Genomic DNA, 22,419 nt, shown 5'->3' with positions numbered 1-22,419 from the left:
CACGCAGAGATTCGGGCTGGGCGCCAGACTGAATGAGGGAAAATGTCCTGGCTAGTGCATCCCTGTCTGCATTGGTTGCCTCGCCAACCAGTGGTCCAGCAGGGAAGCACAGGCTGATCCCTGCTGATGACTCTGCTTATCTCTTTCAGATAAGCCCCTGGCCTTCCAGTTCACAGACTGGGTTCTGAGGGGGGCCGCTCAGGTGATGTTCGTCAACAACCCTCTCAGCGGGCTCATCATCTTCATAGGGCTCCTGATCCAGAATCCCTGGTGGACAATTGCTGGGGGTCTGGGGACAGTGGTGTCAACTTTAACTGCCCTTGTCTTGAGCCAGGACAGGTGAGTTCCTCTCTCTGAGGGTCTTGGGTTCTTGGGATAGACAGGTGGAGAAGTGTTTACTTGAGTGACCTTATCCTAGTATCAGCCAACCACAGTCTCCTGAGTATCAGCTTTAAACATGTCACTGGAGTTCTTTACACAGTTAAACTTCTCCTAAGTTCACAACAAGTGACAGTACCAGGCTCCATCTGACTGTAGAGACTTCTGGAAACACTCCCTCAAAGGCAGGTGCAGAGGAACACTTAAGCTGCTCTTCCTTCATGGAGCCTACAATCTAGTTGAGGGAGATAAGACTAACAGATAAGAAAAGTCTCAGAATAATACAAGACAGTATATACTGGAGAGCTCAGAGAAGGCAGACCTCATTAAGTGTTGGGAAGTTTAGAGAGGGCAGCCTTGATCTGGTAACATTGATGTAGGAGAGAGGAAGGCGAGAGGAGAGGGCAGTGAGGGCGTGGGGGGGTGGCATGGAGAAGGGAACAACAGGAGCTGAAAGGGGGCAGGTTGGGTCGGGGGGTGGGGGTCAGCTCTGCACCGGTGGTCACAAAGCCCAGTAACAACAACAAGCGCATTTTAGAGAACGGGACCATTTCCTCAGACTTTGCCATATGTTATTCCAATGGTTCCCAAACTTTCCTGATGGCCAGAAACACCTGGAGTGATTGTTAAGAAATGTAGTTTCTTAGCACCGCCCCAGTCCCCCTCCCTCCCAGAGATATTCCCATTCAGTGGATCTGGAGGTGGGCGATGTTTTAAACAAGATTCTCCTGGGTAGTTCTGATGATCAGAGAGGTCTGGGAATGCCCAGAGTCTCAGGTTTTTTTAAATTTGGCAGTCACCACTTCATTTGTAGATCATGAATTTTTAAAAACAGGATTTTTTAAATTAAAATAGTACAGTAAAATAAAACAGATTAGAGTAATCCATATGTAGTAAAGGTAAATATTATTTTGTGAAATTTTTGTTTCAATCATGTTGGGTGTGTGTGGGGGTGGTGAGAGAGAGAGAGAAACTGGGCCATACTATAAAATATGAACACATTCCTTCCTTACCATGGGGTACTGTAAAAATATTGAAAAACACTGTCGTGCCTTGTTACCTGTGATTCTTCCTGCCACTTCACAAGGCAGACAGTGAAGGTAAGAGGGTCCACATTTTGCAAGTGAGAGAAAGAAGGCTAGGAGGAGTAAGGTGCTCACGGAAGGAGCCACAGCCAGTGGATGGCAGGGTTCAGGCTTGGACATGTGACCTGCGTCTTCTAGGCTGGAGGTCAGTGCTCTCCCTGGCACGTGGACAGAGTGGACGGCAGATCCGGGGGCCCCTGGTGACCCCAGAGCCTGCGGAGTGATCCGAGTTGCTTGTGTTATAACCAACGCTGCACTCCTCCAGCCCCCCTGACATTCCAGCTCCACCAAGGCACAGGCGTGGGTTGACTTGTCTCCCATGAGAAGTGTCAGTGCCCCTCTAAGGTGGCCTTGGGGGACCACGCCAATTCTAGCTGGGAGACCATACGAGATCAGATGAATAAGAGGCTGAATTCTTTGGGGTGTAGGTCTGGTAGGTGACAGAAGAAATGGGCTCCAGCCAAGATTTGTGTCTCTGTTTCAAGCAGTGGGTTCCCTATTCCTTGCTGCCACTCACCTACAGCCTCACGGAGAGCTGGCATAGAAATGGCCTCCAACAGGATCAGCTCTTGTCCTACTGTTCCATCACTGTTCGCCAAAACTGCGCTGAGGTGAACTCCATCCAGCCCACCTACAGGTCACCTTCAAGAAGCCTGTGTCCCTTCCTGCTCTGACAGTCTAATTCGCCAACTTCCCTCCTGACCATAATCCACTGGAAAACTTGCCAAGCCATTCAAAGAGCTGCTCCATGGACTCTTTCTTTGCTCCCAGTTTCATGAGGGAAACACACACACATTCCCTGCCTAATCTTCCCAAATATCTTAAGAATCTAAGACAAGTGTGCATTAGCTAAAGACCCAGTCCCTCAGCTTGGTTTCCAAAGCCTTCTCTGATGGGTCCCACCCAACCTACCATGTAGCATCACGCTCTTCCCAACTGAGCACTTTTGCTTCAGCCTAACTAATCCTACCCTTCCTTCAAATCCCTCCTCCGCCAGGGAGCCACCCCTGACTACCCCAGTGCTCTCTGAACCCTCCTTTCTCTCTGAAAAACCACACACACACACACCCCTTCCCCATGACACACCTCAGGTTTCTCTTAGATTTCCCTCTATATAAAGCAGTCTAGACTCCCCTGAGAAGCAAAGGGGAGCTTAGACACAAAGTGCATTATTTAATTCTAGATCAGTAAGGGTAATCAAGGTGTGTGTGTGTGTGTGTGTGTGTGTGTGTGTGTGTGTGTGTGTGATCTAGAAATGTGCCGGCAGCTGTGTGACTACCCTATATTCATTGACTAAGCTGACTTTTTTCTGTGAGCAGCAGGAGGAACAGACCCAGTAAGTGCCAACAAATTCACACAGTACCTCTGTTTTCAACCCCAGGACCACCATCGCCTCGGGTCTCCATGGGTACAATGGGATGCTGGTGGGAATGCTGATAGCTGTGTTCTCCGAGAAGTTAGACTATTACTGGTGGCTTCTGCTTCCTGTGACCTTCACAGCCATGTCCTGGTGAGGCACCTCCTTCTTTCCACTCTCGGACCTACAGGGCCCCAAGGTGCTGTGTCTGACAATGTTGTGGGGCCCAGTGTCTTCATAGTCAACCTGGTTTGTCTCTATCTTGCAAGAGTCCCTGAGTTGAGTTGCAACAGAAGAGGATCATTTTGAGTTTGGAATAACACGGACCTTTCAAAGAGCAAACGTTACATTTTTTTTTTTTGCGGTACGCAGGCCTCTCACTGTTGTGGCCTCTCCTGTTGCGGAGCACAGGCTCCGGACGCGCAGGCTCAGCGGCCATGGCTCACGGGCCCAGCCGCTCCACGGCATGTGGGATCTTCCCGGACTGGGGCACGAACCCGTGTCCCCTGCATCAGCAGGCGGACGTTCAACCACTGCGCCACCAGGGAAGATTTTTTTTTTTTTTTTTTTCACTGCTACATTTTTTTTTTTTTTAAACTGTGCTGACAACCTCCTCTGAATGATAGGCTTAGTAATAAAGGTTAACATTTACTGAGTATTTTCTACATGCCAGGCACAGTGCTAGGCAAGGGAGGACTATTACTGTCCCCAATTTACAGAAGGGAAGGCTAAGGCATGCAGAGGCTATGCAACCTGCCCCAGATGATGAACCCAGAGTCTGCACTATTCAACTCCAGCCTACATGGGAATCGTCTATCCCATGGCCTAACCAAGACCCAAAAGCTGAAACTCACTTGTGATAGAATCAAAGAGCTTTCTTGAAACAAAATGTCTATATTTAAAGCGTAGAATCTTTGAACAAGAAGCATCAGTTGAGGTCTTGCTGTGCATTTGCCTCATTTTTCAGAAGGAATAAAAGTCAAGATGAAGGTGTTAGCAACAAATAGGCCTCTTACATATGTAATGTTCAGCTCACTTGAACCTACAGTGGTTCCTATAGCGTTCCTGTAGGTTCCTATAGGTTCCTAACCTATAGCGTCAAGGGGTCTGGTCGCACCCACTGTCACATGGTAGCAGGAAGCCTGAGGGGAGCCCATGTCCCCCAACCCCCTGAACTCTACCACTCTCTGACATGTCGACTGATTTTTAACATCTTTCTTTGGTTTCAAAGTCTGGAGTTACTAAAAACAGTTAGTTTAATTTAGTTTAAGTGCTGTTCCATTACTTTTTAGGAGTGTTTGCAAATAAATTACTACATTAAGCATTCTGGGCAATTTACATTTCTTCTTAGGATTTCTTCGTTAATCTATCAAGACAAAATGCTAACACAGTCATTTCTGTGGGGATTTCCTTAATGTCCCCCACACGCCACGCCTGAGGAGGAGGAGAACTTGTCTTCATTTGCATACATTTGGTTTATAACTACATAGATTAAGCCCCTCAGACACAGTGCACTGGGTGGCAGTGTGTCTGCCGTGCCCCCATCCCCACCCTCACTTCCCAATTTAAAGTGAAAAAAAAAAAAAGAAAAAAACATTGGGCCCCTACGCTGGCTGAGCTCTGTGCTACTATCCGGGCACTTCATGAATCCACTCACACAATCCTGGAAATCCAATCCACAGCGTAGGTACTAAGTAGTGCTGGAGTTATCCAACAAACAAAAATTTGCTGAGGGCCTGCTACGTGCAGAGACTATTCTAGATGTCGGGGAGAGCTGTGAGCAAGAGAAAGTCTCCATCCTCTGGGAGCTGACATTCTTCTTGGCAAAGATAGAAATAAACTCATCAATTGTTCAGTAAAATGATCGTTTCAAGATATGATATGTGCTTTGAGGAAAGCAAAATGGAGCAAATGGGACAAAGAGTGATCCCAGACTTGGGTGGTCAGGGAAGACCACTTGGAAGAGGAGACATCTGAACTGTCACCTAAATAAGAAAGTACCTGCCATCTGAAGATCTGGGTGAAGTATATTGCAGGCAGAACCAGTGGCATATGCAAAGACACCTACTGGAGAAGTATGATGTGTTCAAGAAACAAGACCAGAGGGGCTGAAGCCCAGTGAATGAAGGAGGGGTGGCAGGAGGTGAGGGCAGAAGTAGATGATGGCCAAGGCCCATACACCTTGTGGATCTAGTAAGCCTTTCTTTTAATTGAAATATACTTGCTGTACAACGTTATATAAGTTATAGGTGTATAATATAGTGATTCACAGTTTTTAAAGATTACACTCCATTTATAGTTATTATAAGATTGGTTATATTCCCCGTATTGTACAATATATCCTTGTAGCTTATTTTGTACCTAATAGTTTGTACTGCTCCAGTAAGCCTCTTGAGTTTTACAACTGTGATGAGAAGCAGTTAAAGGGTTTTAAGCAGAGGAGTGACAGGATGTGGTTTAAATTTAAACAAATCACTCTGCTGGTAGTGTGGAGAATGGATTTTAGCTGGAGTGGGAGTGGATGCTAGAAGCATAGTTAGGTCTGCTGCAATAACCCACAGAGGACAGGAATGCTTTAACCAGGGTGATGTCCATGAAGGTGAAGAGAAGTGGTTGGGCTTGGGGTATATTTTAAGGAAGGTAGTTGGCAGGACTTTCTGGGAGGCTGTGGAGTTTGGGGGTGGGGGTGAAGGAAGACTCGGTGCACTCCTATAATTTGCCTGAGCACCTGGGTTGATGGAGGAGACGGAAAGAAAAACCAGTTGATGGTGAGGGACAGGACACACGTCAAGAGTTCTGCCTGGATGTATTAAACTTCAGCATTCTGAGTAGAGATGCTGAGAAAGAAATTGGATGTGCAAATCTGGAACTTAGTGATTTGGTCAAGATTAGGAAGGCAGAAGCATATGGAAGATATTTCATCCTTGAAACTAAAGGTTATCACCCAGGAGGAGAGGATTCCAAAAGAGAAGATCCAAGACAGAGCTGTAGGATCTTCCAAGATTTAGATGCCTGGCAGAAGAGTGGAAGAACAACTGAAGGGGACTTGAGAAGGATAAGCTAGAGAAGCAACTAAGTGCAGTGTCGTGGTAGCCCTGACAGAAAGTGTTTCGATCCAGGCGGAGGATCCAACTGTCAAATGAAAGGGGCAGAGAATGACCACGGCAAGAGAGATGTCATCGGTGAACTGGACAAAAGCCATTTCTGTGGTGTGGGGAGAACATCCACCTGACTGGAGTGGGTTTAGGAAAGAATGGGAGTAGAAAAATTGGGGACAACAAAGATAGACAAGTTTTGAAGAGTATTGTTGTGCAGGGGGCAGAGAAAAGGGGCAATATTTGGAGCAGAAATAAGAAAGGGGGAGGATTTTTAAGGTAGAACGTACTAGAACACATTATGTATTTATGAGAGTGACCTGGAGAAAAAGGAGAGGTTGAAGCTGCAGGAGAGAAAGGAGAGAATTGCCAAGAATGAACTCTTTGAGAGACTGGATCCCAAAGTACAAGGAAAAGAATTGGCCTGATAAGGGAGCAAGGACACTTCCATTATACGAAAAAGGCAGAGAGGAAGAGTATGTGAGAACAAAGCAGTCGGAGTATGAATCTTATGGTCGGGAAAATGAAGCATTTCTCATCTTGTCATTTCTGTTTTCTTAGTGGCGTAAAGCAAGGTGGTTAGCTGAAACTAAAGGGAAGCAGAAAGTGAAGAATTGAGAAAGGAGAAAATGCAAAATTGTTGTCTCAGCAAGTTGGAGAGTTAATTTGCTAGGGACGTATAGTAGGGATTTCAGGCAGTCTTAAATGCCCAGTTGAGATTCATCGTACTTAATTAAAAGTGAGCCAATCAACTGCATCACATGAGTTCAAGTTTTGTCCTGCAGCTCACTGCTTGTGGGAGATGTAGAGTGTCGGGTGCCAGGTGGATGGCCCTTTCAGAGGAAACTGAGGCTAAGGAAGGTTAATTTCCTAACGCAGCTCACTCAGCCTGTAAGTGTAGGAGTTAGGATTTGCACCTCGCTCCATCTTTCTCCAGAATCCACTCTCTCCCCAAGGAAGACACCAGGAAGACAGAGGACACAGTCAACTGAAGATTTCATTTTCACATGGTGGCTCCTAGCATAATTCCAAGTACTTCAGCTGAATTGCTATATTCGTAGCAGCCTCCTCTTAAAAGATTATCTAAAGCATACAGTCTAAATGTTATCACAGCCCACGATACGTTGTGATGTACATTGTAATGATCCAAAAGCAATACATGACATTTTGTAAGGATAAGATTTTGTTTAGTTTTCTTGGTTTAAGAAACAAGGAAATATATAAATTATTTTATAACATTTTCTATTGAAAACAAGTTATAAGACTTTTAAGTTTTGTTTCCCAAAGATGTAGACTTATATTGAACACCTTATTTCCAGTCCCAGGTAAATGGACCACTCGAGTCTCAAGGGAGCCAGGAATGGCTGTGCCAAGGAGAGGGGATACAGAGCTGACTAGACAGTATAGACTGAAGGATGAGCACAGCGATTAATCCTTTGTCCCTTCCATCTCCAGCCCTGTCTTTTCTAGTGCCTTGAGTTCCATCTTCAGCAAGTGGGACCTCCCGGTCTTCACACTGCCCTTCAACATCGCAGTGACCCTGTACTTGGCGGCCACGGGCCACTACAACCTCTTCTTCCCCACGACGCTGGTGGAGCCCGTGTCTTCAGTGCCGAACATCACCTGGTCAGAGATTGAGATGTCTTTGGTAAGTCACCAGTGGCAGGTGTGTGGGGCCTTGTTTCCACTGCAGACCGTCTCACTCACCACTTTGTGGATTACTCAGGCTCTCATCTTCTCTAGATGCACCTCCAGCAGATGATGGGTCTTAGCAGAGAGGAGGACAGGAAACCGTCACTGCCACCTCCATATGTTCTTTCAATAAACCCCTACTGAGGACCTTATCAGACACTGGGAATACATGGAGAACAAAACATCATCCCTGCCTTCATGACGCCTACACTCTGCACAGGGAAACAGATAATAAACAAGTTTACAGATAAAGGTTAAGTTGACAAGACAGAACGGTGGGATTAAGGGGAAAATATTAAATAAAACAGATAGTTGGGTGAAGGGTCAGGACACTAAAATAATGTTTAAAATTAAGATTTTAAAGATATTATCAATAGAAGATGGGGTTAAATTTTTGTTTATTTTCCATATCAGCGGTTCTCAAGCAGGAGTGATTTTTGCCCTCCTGGGGAAGGCAAATGTCTGCAGAAATGTTATAATTATCAAGACTGGGGAGAAAGGGTGCCACTGGCATCCAGCGGGCAGAGGCGAGGGATGCTGCTAGATATCCCACAATGCACAGGTCAGCCCCTGTCCCACAGCAAAGAATTAACCAGCCCAAAATTTCAGCAATTCCAAAGTTGAGAAACCCTGCTTTATATTCTATCACACATGTACATATTCATTTATTCTACTGATCTCTAGACATCAGAGATCAAGGGATATAATAAAAACCTAACATAAGATTAGATATATAGAATCGTAAAATTTTGCCTTTGTTAATGAATATAGAGATAGCTAACAGCTTACACTAAGGCAAGTTTATTATGTATCAGACACTGTTCCAAGCCCTTAGCTTACTAACTCATTTAACCCTCATCATAACCCAATGCTGTAAGTTCTATCATCATCCCCTTTCACAGACGGGAAAACCAAGGCACAGAGAGGGTTAGATCCCTGAGGTCAAACTGTAGCTAGTGCCTCAAATATTGTTCACAAAATCTGATTTCTGAGCCCTCCCCCCGCAGCCAAGTCCTTTGTCTAGATGTGCTTAAACCTCTGGGTGGCCCTGGTGCCGGGCAGACACCAGGTGGGGTGGACAGCACAGGCCCTGCAGCGTCAGCCAAACTCCGAGCCTGAACCTGTCAGAAAAGGAAAGGCTCCCCTGCCCCTCATGGCAAACACTGCTGCCAGCAATGCCAAACCTTTTTCAAGCTTTTGTCTTTTTAAAAGGTTTACCTGAGGCTGAGGTTAGAATGGGATCAGAGGCAGGATTAGGGCCTAAATTCAAGACAATGGAAAAGACAGGAAAAGACAGAGCCCTGCATTTAAGCAAAAGCCCACCCTCTCAAATGGAAAACTGCTGGGGTCAGAGCAGGGACAAAACTAATTTTGAATCATCAATGATCAGCCATCTGGCGACTGGACACACACGGCCTCAGGGGCACAACCCGCTATCCCTGAGCCCTAGGTGTGAGTCTGAGTGACAGCCACAGGGACATGTGGCACTGCCAGAGAGAAAGGGCCACCAAGCCCCCCACCCACCCTGCACGGTGAGGCTGTACTGTCCTGTGCTGAGGGAACCAGAGTGGAGACAGCCACACAGAAGAGGTACCTCTTGTTCATCTTCAAAACAAACAAAGTGGTAGGAGCCAAATCCAGATACCCTGAGGCCCAAGCACACCCTCTGAATTCCCCACCACCACCACTCTGACCACTGGCTCCTTTTCTTCTGCACATCCAGATCTGAGTTTTGAAGAATCAATGCCATTTCCCTCTTTCTCTTCAAAACAATGAGGGGAGTGACTTCTGTTTTGTTTAACCAGCTTGTTGTTGTTACACAAGGATTATCCGGAGTACATAGGAGGCCGGTCCTTAGTAAATTTCCACCGCACACCTGACTGCACTGCGCACCAGGGTATTGGCTGTGGCCCGGAGCACAGCTTGGAGGGACCAGGGCCACCATTCGCCAGGCTGAAATTTGGAAACCGGCAGAGCTTCATTCTAAACGCAGGCTTCACTCCAAAGCAGCTCGTCCCCTCATTCTTCTCATTCTTGCCTGCTTGGGCTTTAAACCTGGGTCCCCAGTTGGGAAGGTGGGAGTCGGATTCCCCGCAGCATCCTGCATTCCTCAGATGTAGGGAAGTCATGGAATATTTACTGAGTAGATTTCCAACCTGTTCCCACTCTGAAGCTGAGCTCCCTGGACTGGTACAAGGGTTTTCAGGGTTTCTTTAAATAAGATGGGGCCCCCACCCTGTGATTCCTTGCAGAAGTCTATAGACTCTGGCCCAAACAGTGCTTGGTGATTAAAAGGCCACCCGTTCGGAGACAAGAATGGACATAGTTTAAAAGCTCTCTGGGACTCCTCAAATTCTCTAAAGAAATCATACTGACTCCAGAATTAAGTCAAGTTGTTAAAAAGAACAAAATTTCACCAAAGGGAGAAATGCAATGCACTCCCAACATCTACAGCAGATTGTCTGTAGCTAATCCATTGGTCCCCAAGCTCTGTTGTACATTAGAGTCACCAGAGGCCCCAGCCCTGCCTCCTGACCCCCCACACCAGTTAAAACAGAATGTCTGGGGAGGGGCCAGACATCAACATTTTTTTAAAAGACCTTTAGGTGATTCCAATGTACACAAAGTTTGGAAACCACTGAGCTAACCAACACATATTTATTAAGCACCTATTATGGGCCCAGGTAAAGGAGGCCTGTCCTCAAACAGGTCATGTGAGCTGGTAATGGAGAAAGGAGTTGGCAGAACCTTAAAGCTGGAAGATAGTCGGCTAGGACAGCCTCCCCATCTTACGGAGGAGGCCACCAGAGCCCAGATTAGGAGGCGACATGCCAGCGGTTACACAATGACCTCCTGCAGAGCCCCCTAAAAGCTAGAGCTCTCGGGCTTCCCTGGTGGCGCAGTGGTTGAGAGTCTGCTCGTGAGCCATGGCTGCTGAGCCTGCGCATCTGGAGCCTGTGCTCCGTAATGGGAGAGGCCACAACAGTAAGAGGCCCGCGTACCGCAAAAAAAAAAAAAAAAGCTAGAGCTCTCGACTCCCAAGCCAGTCCTCTCCCTGCCCTGTCAATCTCCCTCCTTTCCTTTTTGCCCTCAAAGAACTTTTTGCCAAGGTGTGAGTGGTTCAGCTAGGGCAAAAAAAAGGCTATCTGACATCACTGCCAAATCAATCACCTCCAATTCCAGCGCCACCCAATGACTCTCAGGCCCAGGGATTTGGGGCTCCATGCTGTTCTCCAGATGTTCCTCACGCTACCTTTCTGCAATGTGAAGTGCTCTTCCAGAGCAGGCGAAGTGGCTTCCCCTCCTTCCCAGGGTCCCACCATCCCCCAGGTAGCACTGAATGTGAGGCAGCCACCAGTAGACTAAGGGTCAAGCTCAGAGGCTCTAGCCTGGGCTTGGCCACAATGAGCTGGCTGACCTTTGGTCAAATCATTCATCAAAATGGCCTAGAATATTTCCAAAATTCCTGGAATATTTCTAGAATTTCAGAAGGTCTAGGGGAAATCCCCTAGTGCCTGAAATCCCCAGTGGCAGTCCAGGGAGGTATCCTCTGGTCCCCTCAAAGCAAAAGCCATGTGTCCCTCAGAAGCACTTCTGTCTGGCCTCTGTGTTGGGGGACCTGCCCGGCTTTGCATGAGGGATGCTCAGATGCCTGCCAGGTGGTGGAGTGAGGAGTTATTTGTTCCAGTTTGTGCCCTCCCACGTTCTCCCACACACTGGAGGGCACAGCCATCCTTCCGTTCCACCCCATTACCCACCCAGGAATGGCTCACTCTTGGCCCTAGGGCCTGGTCCTTGCATTATCAGCCCACGCTCCAGTGACCTGGATTCTATTGACTTTGCAGCTGCTACAATCCATCCCCATTGGGGTCGGACAGGTGTATGGCTGTGACAATCCCTGGACAGGTGGCGTGTTCCTGGTGGCCCTGTTCATCTGCTCGCCACTCATCTGCTTGCATGCAGCCATTGGCTCAATCGTGGGGATGCTAGCAGGTAGGACAGGGCCCCCTCTCTGCAGGGATCATTTTCCTGGGGTCATTTTTCCCCAGCACACAGCAAATTGTCTAGACTTATCTTCACTGGAGTTTTTAAACACTGTCAGGGCTTGAGAATTATTTTTCCATTTCTCGAGTCCGCAAAGGGAGCAGATTGCAGTAGCAAGATGTGTGGAGAGATGCAAAGGGACTGAGACGTGTTGGCCTGTAAGCTGAGCCCCTGGGAGCTGAGAGGTGGGAGGAGGGTAACCCAGTGAGGGTGGGGGCCAGTAGCAGACCAAGCAGAGGTATAAATGACCCAGCCCTTCGAAATTTTGACTAAGCTAAAAGGAAAACTTTTCTCAGAAATTGAATTGCCATTTGACAAATGTCATTTAATTTCTATATATGTGTATATATACACACTTATATATGTAACTGCAGACAGTAGAGTCAGAAATAGACGTCGGGCGCTTTAAGAATAGGAGCCTGTTGATTTATCGCAATATTTTTCAAAAACTTCTTGGAAGCACAACTTTAAAAATAAATTGTTTTATTTGGAAAGAATTTCAAACTTATCAAAAATTATGAAAATAGGGCTTCCCTGGTGGCGCAGTGGTTGAGAGTCCGCCTGCCGATGCAGGGGACACGGGTTCGTGCCCCGGTCCGGGAGGATCCCACATGCCGCGGAGCGGCTGGGCCCGTGAGCCATGGCTACTGAGCCTGCGTGTCCGGAGCCTGTGCTCCAGGACAGGAGAGGAGAGGCCACAACAGTGAGAGGCTCGTGTACCACAAAAAAAAAAAAAAAAATTACGAAAATAAAAATAGTCCAAGAGGCACCCACAAATTCTTTACCCAGATCACCTGCTGTTCACATCCTACCCCTTTTGCTTCCCATTTCTCCAACTGTATATATAGATATAGCTATATCTGTATATACATAATGTTTTTCAACCAGTTGAAGCAGAACTTTTTCAATTGAAATCTTTCTTGCTAAAAATGCAGCTGCTCTGGCCAAAGGAGTGGAGAGGGCCTAGAGTCCACCTGTTTGGCTTACCCTCACCATAGAAGTAGTCATACCTCTGAGTGAAATCTTTGAAAAACAGTGGAAACCACTGCTCTCCTCCCATTTTTGGTTTCCTAAGACCAGACACTATTTGCAGAGGCTCCTCTGATGAGTAGGGGTAGCAGGTGTGGGGGGAACGACGGAAGAGAGGCCACCTGAGACCTGGCACCAGCATGGGGTGATCTTTGTGCTGCGACCCTGAATCAGCCAGAAATGCAACACCTTGTCCCACAGCCCTGACGGTGGCCACGCCCTTCAAGACTATCTACCTGGGCCTCTGGAGCTACAACTGCGTCCTCTCCTGCATCGCCATCGGTGGCATGTTCTATGCCCTTACCTGGCAGACCCACCTGCTGGCCCTCATCTGCGGTGGGTATCTGGGAAAGCTGGCAACCAAGCCACTCTGCTGTTCCTTGCACTCCCCACTCCCCTGGTTATGTGACATCCATTGTGGCCACTAATCAGTACTGAGCAGTAGTGATGGAAGGACTGTGGCTGGGGTCCTATCACTAGAGGGTTTAATGGTAGGGTCCCTAACAGCTGGGGGATTTGAGGCTCCTCCACTGTCAGATGGAGTCATCACCACTATTACTGCTACTATATGTACACAGTGTTATAAATTTCACAAGGAAATCCCACACACGTTTCCTCATGTGCTAGTGGCAGTGTTCCTGCCCTGAATAACTCTTCATTCAACCACTATTTGTAAGGCACCACTAAGTTCTAGGCTCTTGGCTAGGCATGGAGAATACAGAGGTGACCACATCCTCATGAAGCCATGGTCTAGCAGAGGAGAAATAATTGCACAATTATTCAGGCTAAGATATCTAAAAAGATGGTTGGAAAGATCCAGTGAGATGATGTATGTACCTGGCAGCACTGAGGTCCCAGAAAATGAGAACATAACACTAAGGAAGCTTGATTTCCATAGAGTAAACAGAGAAGAGAAGAGAAATGGGCCATGATCATTACACCTGCACCCCAGCACCATGCTCTTAAAGGGCAGAGTATCATCTAGAAGAGCTTTTCCTGTTTTTTCCCCACTTACTTGTGGGGACTGTAAATGACTTCCATGTCTCTCGTATCCTCCTCAGCATCCGGCACAAGGCTGGGCTTGGAGACAGTGGGCTCTGTAAATATTTACCAAGTCAAAAGTGCCAGGTATTTTGAGGTTCAGACTGTAACTGTCTTTGTCCTTCAGAGGAGTGGCAGATTCTTGTGGCTGGAACCATCTGGGAAGGCTTCAAGAGGAGGCTGGGGTTTATCTCAACACTTTCAGGGTGGGATTTGGATAGGCAAAGATGGGGGAAAAGGTGTTCTGGACAGAGAAACAGAGCAAAGGTACAGCGGTAGAAGGAGCTTGTCCAGAGGCACCAGGGGTGTGGATGAGCTCCCCTAACTGTCCAACTACTCTCATCCTATGGGTGAACCCACATGCCTGGCTCAGGGACCCAATAAGGCCCAGCCGTGGTGGGACTTGATTAAGGTCCAACAGCATCACAGCAGCTCAGAATCTTGGACAGGAGGGACTTTATCCAGAGCTCACATAGTCTGACCACTCACCCCCAGACAGATCAGCCTGTGCCAGACCATCACCAAGGTCAGTGTGGACTAGTGAAAGATGCTTATTGACCCCTGACTCTATTCAAGGCCACCATGGAAGTGGGGAGGGGATAAAGGGGTATGTAAGCTTTAATCTCTACCCTCAGAGAACACACAGCCTGATGGGAGATGGGTCACATCTACCTGCAAAGATAAATAATAATGTCAGGCAAACATGCCAGATGTCAGGGTATGGTGCAAACACCAAAGCTGCTGGAGCCAGAGCGGAGCCCTGCTCTTGGGGAGGGCTGGGGGCGGACCCTGGAAAGCTGACTCCCGATGGTCCTTGTTTTTCCACAGCCCTGTTCTGTGCATACATGGGAGCAGCCCTCTCCAACATAATGTCAGTGGTAAGTTTGGGGTCTCCTGACACTACCCTAAAGTGCCCCTCCCCAGCCAGGGCTTCAGGACATTTGGAGTCTTGTGATTGTTTTCTGGTAGTTAGCACTCCATACAACACCCTTGTCAAGGTTTATCCAGGGTCTGTGCAGAGAAGGACTGGCAATAGCATACATGTGCCTCTGTGTGTGTGTGTGTGTGTGTGTGTGTGTGTGTGTGTGTGTGTGTGTGAAAGAGAGTATTGTTACTAGCAGTGGAGAACATGGATGGACAGATGGAGGTACTCATGTTTGGCCGGATATGGGAGATCATCCCTGGGGGATTTTCAGCTCCATCATTAAAAGATTCTGATTGTGCCCAAAGGTACCAACACCTCAAATTCAAACCAACTACTCTGACATGATAAATCCAGAAACCAATGCCCCATCCTCAACCCCTACCACATCCTTCTCCCCCAAGGTCCCCGGAACCCAGGAACATTTTCAGATCCCAGTGTTTTTGATTTCAGGTTGGTGTGCCACCAGGCACCTGGCCCTTCTGCCTCTCGGCACTCACCTTCCTGCTCCTGACAACCAACAACCCGGCCATCTACAAGCTCCCGCTCAGCAAAGTCACCTACCCAGAGGCCAACCGCATCTACTACCTGACAGTGAAAAGCAGTGAAGAAGAGAAGTCCCTCAGTGGTGATTAACCAAGTTACAGGCAGAAATGCTCTTTGCCTGGACTTGGGTCTGCTCCCTGTAATCTCAACTCTGGGTCAATCAGCTGCAGCACTCACTTTCTTTGCTTCTCTTTGTACCCGTGTGGAACCAAACACACCTGTAACTCCCTTTCCCTGGTGCTGATTTTCTCTTCCTGCCCAGATCACCTTAACTAATCATTGTGCATTGTTAGAGGAAGTTGGTGAGGAGCTTGCTGGCACTAGTAGTAAGGGATGTGTTTTCAATGTCATTGGCTTAAGTCTTTTGGAAAGGTGATTAAGAGATGATCTTCTTGGCATGTTTAACTAAATAATAGATGCTGTGATACTGAACTTGCTGAGTGGTTCCTGAGTGGGTGAAAATTCGGGGGATGCAGGCACCACGGTGCACGGAGCTAATGGCTGATGGGCACATACAGCTTTCCATTAAAGAGAGGAATTTCACACAGGTAGTTTTAAAGTAAAAACAGGGACAGCTAGGGCACTGGAAGTGTCTAAATAGGGAGTCTTGAATGTTCAGGGGTCAAAGTAAAGGACGAGAGGGTATTCCGTAGCAGGAAGGAATCAGTAAGTTAGAATCCTATATGACTCATGATGAAGGATAAGCATTTCTCAGTGTAGGTCAAGCCAGCAACTTTGAGCAGGGAATTCAGTTGAGGAAAGTACCTGAGCTCAGTATGTGAGAGGCTGGGGAAATTTATTTCATTTTCCTGTCTGCTTGTGGGTGTTGGAAGCTTTATGAGATTTATGATACTTTAAACAAAGGGTTAGGCTTGAGTAGAAGAAAAAAACTTATCCATGAATTTCATAATTTGCCTTCCCAATTATAGGCATTAGCTTACATTCAATCTTTATTTATATATAGATCGGGGTATCAACTTTTTCCCAGAAAGTGTCAAATAGTAAATATTTTTGGCTCTGGGGGCTATACAGTCTCTTACAAACACTCAACTCTGTCATTGTAGAGCGAAGCAGTCTTAGACAATATGTAAATGAATGATGGTAGCTGTGTTCCAATAAGACTTTATTAAGCAAGCAGCTAGATTTGGCCCACAAGCCATAGTGGGCTAGTCCCTGATGTAGATGATCAATATAACGATGCTTAGGAGCTGGAGATCCACATAACAGTTATAGGAGCTGGTGGGAAGTGGGCAGACCCAAAGGACACCACCATGTTCTTTACACCAGATAAACCACAAGGCATTTACATGCTGGGTGATAGTGTGAAGATCCTTAGGAAATGGAGGGCACTCAAGAAACAGTGATCAGTGTGACCGGAAGCAGGAAAATCTGCCCTGAGGCTCTTTCAGAGACTGACAGGCCCAGTGATGAGCACCAAGATGTGCAGTTTTACACGGGGACTTCCTTCCACACACATGTCTGGGAACCACCCCAAGGCTCACCCTCTCCGGCCCCTCGCTCTCTTTCCCCTCTGCCAGCAGGTGCACCACCACGAGAGGAAGAAGAAAACTCAGGCCCTTCAGTGCAGGGGTTTCTAGGCAGGAAGAGGAGGGGGGCTCTGGAATCTCAGGGTTATAAGGGAGCATGCAGGCCAGGTTGTCCCACCATCCTGTGATGAGTGATCCCCTCCACATGGAGGATGAAGCCTTCTGGGGCTCAATCACCCAAAACGGAGGGAGACACCCCACCCCCACCCCGGCTATTCTAACAAGAGATAGAACCAGAAACCCTATTCATTCATTATGGGCAAATTGTCGTAGGAAATCCCCTCTTCTCTCTGTTAAGCCCTTGAGAATCTCCATCCAAAGCACTGGATCTGATGGGAACAGTCCTTCAACCATGCTTTCTATTGGATTTTCAGGAGAGGAAAACTATTTGGATATGAAAAATGCTTTCAGCTCAACTGGACAAGATTATCTCTCCCCCTCCCTTCTCTCCCCACACCACTTCATAGTTTGTCATTTACAAGGTACCACTTTGGTCACTGGTATCTGGGTTGTTTTTCCCTCCCAAGTTCCCCCTTTAACCCCTACAGGAATTAAAAGTTAACTGTAATACAAGCTGCCAAACTCATTTGGAAAAAAATGGATAAAAGCTAAGTTATTCAGAGAAAGGAAAAAGTATGTCCAGCAAGTCTGGAAAAGCCACAGGACCCCAGAAACTCTATAACGCACTGTGATCAAGATGGCCAGGTTGTATACGTACAAATAAAAAAACACATTATCTGCTAGTGTGATGTAAGAAAGAACCGCCGGGGCCAAGTATTATTAATCACTGAATTCTCTGGCCAAGAGAAGTTGTACAGGAGTGATAAAATGTTTTAAAAAAAAAATTGGGGGGCTAAGAGGCCGAAAATTGATGGTAATTTTTCAAATTTGGTCAAACAATCTCCTTCCAGAGGCAGAACAATTCTCATTAAGCCAGGCTGGTGGGCAGAAGCGGCATCTCTCTCTCTCAAGTATGGATGAGGGTGGGTAGAAGTGAAAATCCCCACCCCTCTAAGAAAACTCTGCCCAGTGCAGGGCACTCTTCCCACAGGCCATAGACAGATGCCCAGATGTCCTCTGAAGTAGCCCAAATAGCCTTTCAGGACCTGAGAGCTAGCTCCCTGGAGTGATCTTGTCCCACCTTCACCAGAGCTTCGCCAACTACTGTCCCCTTGAATGAGTATGTCACGAGCCCTAACCTTACAGATTCTCACCACCAACATGGGGTTGCTTGGGAGCAGGCCCCCAGGAGGGAAGGAGAAGGGCTTCAGGGAGCATATCATAGCTGTTTTCCTACTATCACCCCAAACTACCAGCAGCAGCCCTTGGGTATACAAATGATAGTTGAACATAAGTATTTATGGATGAACAGAAATAAGCAGTCATTAAAGAGAGTAGGAATGTATGTGTGGGGTTGGGGATAAGGGGGCTTTAGAGGAGGCACTGTCTTAAACTATCTTTCCCCAACATACCCCTTTCTCCCTCTCTCCACTGTCTCTTCCCTCTGACCTGGCCATCTCACCCTCCCATTTTCATCTTCTCTCCTACAACACTGATGAGTTCTACTATCACTGTGAAATAGTTTTGTTCTATTTTTAGAACAAAAAATTCTATTTTTTGTTCTATTTTTGAGCTGTATTTTTAAATAATCTTAAATCATCTCTCCTGTCTCTTCTATGATAATTGACATAATAAATTTTTTTACTTCTTCTTGGTCAAACTTGGGAGTTTGCTAGGGAATAATCCATTTTCTTTAATTGTAAAATTTTGTTGCCATACTATTACTCATAATATTCTCATGATAATTTCTATCTCTCCTGTTATCTGTTGCTTTGTCTCCTTTTTCATTTCTAATCTTATGTAATTTTGCTCTCTTTTGCTTTATCAGGCTTGTGAGGGCTTCATCCATTTTATTGGTTTGTTTCAAAGAAACAGTTTAGAATTTATTTGTCCTTTTCTACTCATTTTGGTTTTTTTTTTCTATGTGTTTTTCCCATTTTTTCGTGGTTTATTTAAATGGTTTTCTTCCTAATGTTTTAAAATTCATATAAAGTTCCTTTATTTTAGATCTTTCTCTTTTAACAACAAAGACATTTTAAGGCTATTAATTTCCCTCTGAGTACAGCTTTAGCTGTGTACTGTAGGTTTTGGAATAAAGTATTCTATTTTCATCAGTTTTAAACAGTTCATAACTTTACTTTTTATTTCTCTTTGATGCAAGGATTATTTAAGAATGTGTTTTTTAATTTCTAGCACTTTAAACTTTTTGATATTTTTTAACTTCTTATATCTAGTTTTATTGGATTATGAGCAAAGAATATGGTCTGTTCAATCTCTATTTTAAAATGTTATGCATTTTTCTGTGTGGCCAAGTATTTGATTGATTTTGGACATACAAAATGCAGATTTTTGATTTGAAGGAAATACATATTAAATTCATTTATTAATTGCATCATTCAACTCTTCTATACACTTATTTATTTTTTGTCTATGAATCTTAATTCTGAAGTGTTTATTAAAATTCAACTATAATTGTATAGTTTTATTAAACTCTCTTTATATTTCTGAAATATTTGTCTCATATATTTAGCAGCTACATTGTTTGGTGCCTATGGACTATGACTGTCATTGTTTCTTCTTAAATTTTATCTTTTACTATTACAAAGTACCCATTTTTATACTCATTAGTGCCTTTAACCAAATTCCAGCTCAGCTGACATTTATGTTGCCATACTTTCTTTCTGGTATTTTCTTTTTTCTGGTGTATTCTTATCCCTTTATTTTAAACTTTATCATTTCCTTTTAACTTTATCATTTCCTTTTAACTGTTTTTCTGACTTCATTCACTCATTCATCCAGAAGATATTGTATGGGGAACTATTAATATGTTACTCAGGCCCCCCTGACAACAAACCAGGAAAGAATCAGACCAGTTCCTGCCTTCAAGGAATTCACTTTATGGGGATTTGCCTGAGCAGGTGATTAGTCTCACCTGAAGTAAAGGTGAGGATGTCACCACAGACTACCTGTGCCACATAAGGTCACAGCACCAGTTTCATGATTTTGAGTGAATTATCTTGTCGAGTTAGTCTTCTGTTTAGGAAAAGTATCAAGCATGATATTAAGGGTTTCAGGAAAATTTCTATGCCTCTTCTCCTCTTGTCCTCTATCTTGCCATTATCTGCTGCCCAAACATTCCCAGCCATCCCTTCAGTTCAAGTCTTTGAACCTGTTAAAATGTAAACAGTCCTGGGAAGGTAACACAGTAAGCATGATCAATCACTTGCATCTTAGTTTGAAGGAGTCATTTCTGAGAATAGGTTGGATGAAAAAGGAGGGGAGAGTACAAAGGAAAAAATGGGTAGCACATTCTGAGAGCATCTTTGGCAAGGGAGGGCATGCTGACATGGGGCTGGGCTGGGTGAATGAGGTCTGGAGGCCCCTTTGTTTCATCAGGAATGATGATGAAACTGTCATATTCGGCTTGGAGAAGAAACGTCTGGGGCCATGACTGTCCGTAGTATGAGGTAACACATGTGGAAGAAGAAGTCAGTTTACTCAACAATACTTCAGAGCATGGAATACGGACCACTACATGGGAGTGCTAAGCAAGCAGATATTGAGTCAGTGGAGAGGAGTGCTTTTTCACAGTGGAAGTTGCCTGAAAAATGGTTGTCCTCTGAGACCCTGAGCTCAGGAACAGGGCTGGGGGCCTGTTGGAGATGCTTGCTTTGGGTGGATGTAGACCAGCTGACAACTGCAGCCTCTCTTCCAGCTCCAAGTTTCAGTGATTCTATAGCCCTGAGTTCCTACAGAAGAATAAGGGGGAGGTATCATTAAGGTGGCAAAAAGGTAAGAACATGGAGATAAATATATCAAAAGTATACCATTGCTGCCATTATAGCTTTTCCTAGAGCTTGACTAGTTAGCCATTTGGTCAGTCTACCAAAATGCTCAACATGGCTGCTTGTGTGAATGCAAACTGAGGGGCCAGCATCACTCAACTGTGCCTTGTCCTTGACTTTCTCCCCTTCATCACTCTCCCCTCTCCAGGGATTCTTCTTCTGGTCAACCCTCTAAGATCTGCCCATCAAAAAACTTAATCTTCCTGGCCTACTTCTGTGGCTACATCAAACCTGTGTGCCCCAGTTTGTTTGTGCTTCCTGTATGAGTCTGAGCTTTGTCTCCTCAGGTCATAAATGCTGTGAGGGCCTGGGGACAACTATTACCTAAAACCAGCTAGGAGCTGGCAGTTTCAGTGTGGGTATGATTTCCACCCAATAAACCACAGTCTCACCTGACAACTTTAAAAGGTATTCACTTTTTAATGTGAGATTTTTCAACTTGCCTGGGCTTCTCTGCCTCTTACCATTCAGAGAAGATAGAAGAATCCATAGAGAACACTTCTGTCCCTAATGGAACTAGAATTCCAAGGCCCCAAGGAGGGAGGCAGGGGGCATTGCTAAATAAGTCCTTATTCTCTGTGAACTGATAACTAGGAGTTGCCAGCCCCTCCTACAGCTACACAGGCTGCTGGAACAGAATGAAGTAAAGGAAGTAACTCTCCGGGGAACTTCTAGCTTGGCTTTCATTTATTCCACAGGAACTCTAGGCTTTTCCCCTGGAGGAATCTGACCTCCCCAAGTTTGGCTCCTGGAGGTCAATGCAGGCTCCTCCCTCTACGAAGTTGGAAATGCAGAGTTGAAGCCATGAGCATTATGAAGAAGACTTAGTTCTGAAGTAAATTCTGATGACCAAGCCCTCCAGGAGATAATCTGTATGCATAGATTATCTTGGGGATGCCGCAGAATCTGAGCTGTGGCCTCTGGTAAGACCCTCAGGGGACAAGGGTCCACCTCAGTCTTCTGCTTTCCAGGAGCACTCGACTGCCCCTCCCTAATCTAGTGTGCGTGACAGATACTCACCACACTTCTGAGTACACAGCTCCATTTGGCTCATGGAACGTGTGAGAATTTCCTGGATGGCTCCTCCCTCCCAGGTGATCATTTCTTGTCTTTTCAAACTGTTTACATGTTGTACGTGGGTAGCATCTCCCTGTCACTTTTAGATGCTTAAGGGCTGGAGTGAACACACCACAGGAAGTTCAGGAGCCTTCAAGGAGAGGCTAGAGTAAGAGGTCAAGAGATGGGCCTCCAGAGCTGAGCCAAGAGACCAGCCAGCTGGGGGGACAAGGAACGTGTCCTCAGCAGACAGCCATGGGCCTTGAACTTGCAACACCAAAAGAAGGCCCCCTGTGCAGGAAGCTGACCTCTTGTCAGTTCCCCACCCCTCCCTGGAATGTGGGTCCCTCCGGGGCTCCTCCCTCACTCTTTTGTTTGCTTTCCTTCTTCATGAGGCCCTCCGTAATCAGGACCCCTCCTCTGCAGTTCCAAAACACCTGGCCTGGTGAGAAGGGGGCCTTTGACGTCAGTGGGGAGTTTGTCTACTCAGGTGTAGCTAATATCCTCAGTGTGAGGTTCTGTTTCTGAACTTGGGTAGCCACCTCACACCCTGTCACTGAGGGGGGTTGGGGGTATACATGTGCAGGGGTGGGGGTGGGTATACAGTTGATGCTTGACCCATCATACTCACAAAGCCAAACAAAACATGTTTGGATTGGGCCTCATCCCCAGACTCCAGCCCACCAGAGCCCCGCCCCCCCAAAGTCCTCATGGGACTTGGG

The 22,419-nt window shown here is 46.1% G+C and overlaps 1 protein-coding gene across 2 annotated transcripts in view; it reads left to right on the top strand.

The window, feature by feature from the left end:
- Positions 1-22,419, top strand: part of SLC14A2 (solute carrier family 14 member 2) — a 55,601-nt gene that overhangs the window by 9,927 nt on the left and 23,255 nt on the right. The window contains exons 3-10 of one of the 2 annotated variants that reach the window (XM_067699218.1): positions 150-339; positions 2,845-2,973; positions 7,371-7,563; positions 11,453-11,600; positions 12,882-13,016; positions 14,550-14,599; positions 15,097-15,271; positions 20,561-20,566. In XM_067699218.1, coding sequence (XP_067555319.1) covers positions 150-339; positions 2,845-2,973; positions 7,371-7,563; positions 11,453-11,600; positions 12,882-13,016; positions 14,550-14,599; positions 15,097-15,271; positions 20,561-20,566 — 1,026 coding nt within the window. The remainder of the gene's footprint in view (positions 1-149; positions 340-2,844; positions 2,974-7,370; positions 7,564-11,452; positions 11,601-12,881; positions 13,017-14,549; positions 14,600-15,096; positions 15,272-20,560; positions 20,567-22,419) is intronic. The other variant, XM_067699216.1, reaches the window with a different exon arrangement.

Source organism: Pseudorca crassidens, chromosome 12 (assembly GCF_039906515.1).
Source record: "Pseudorca crassidens isolate mPseCra1 chromosome 12, mPseCra1.hap1, whole genome shotgun sequence".
Classification (NCBI taxonomy): Eukaryota; Metazoa; Chordata; class Mammalia; order Artiodactyla; family Delphinidae; genus Pseudorca; species Pseudorca crassidens.
This window is presented reverse-complemented; position numbering and strand designations above follow the sequence as displayed.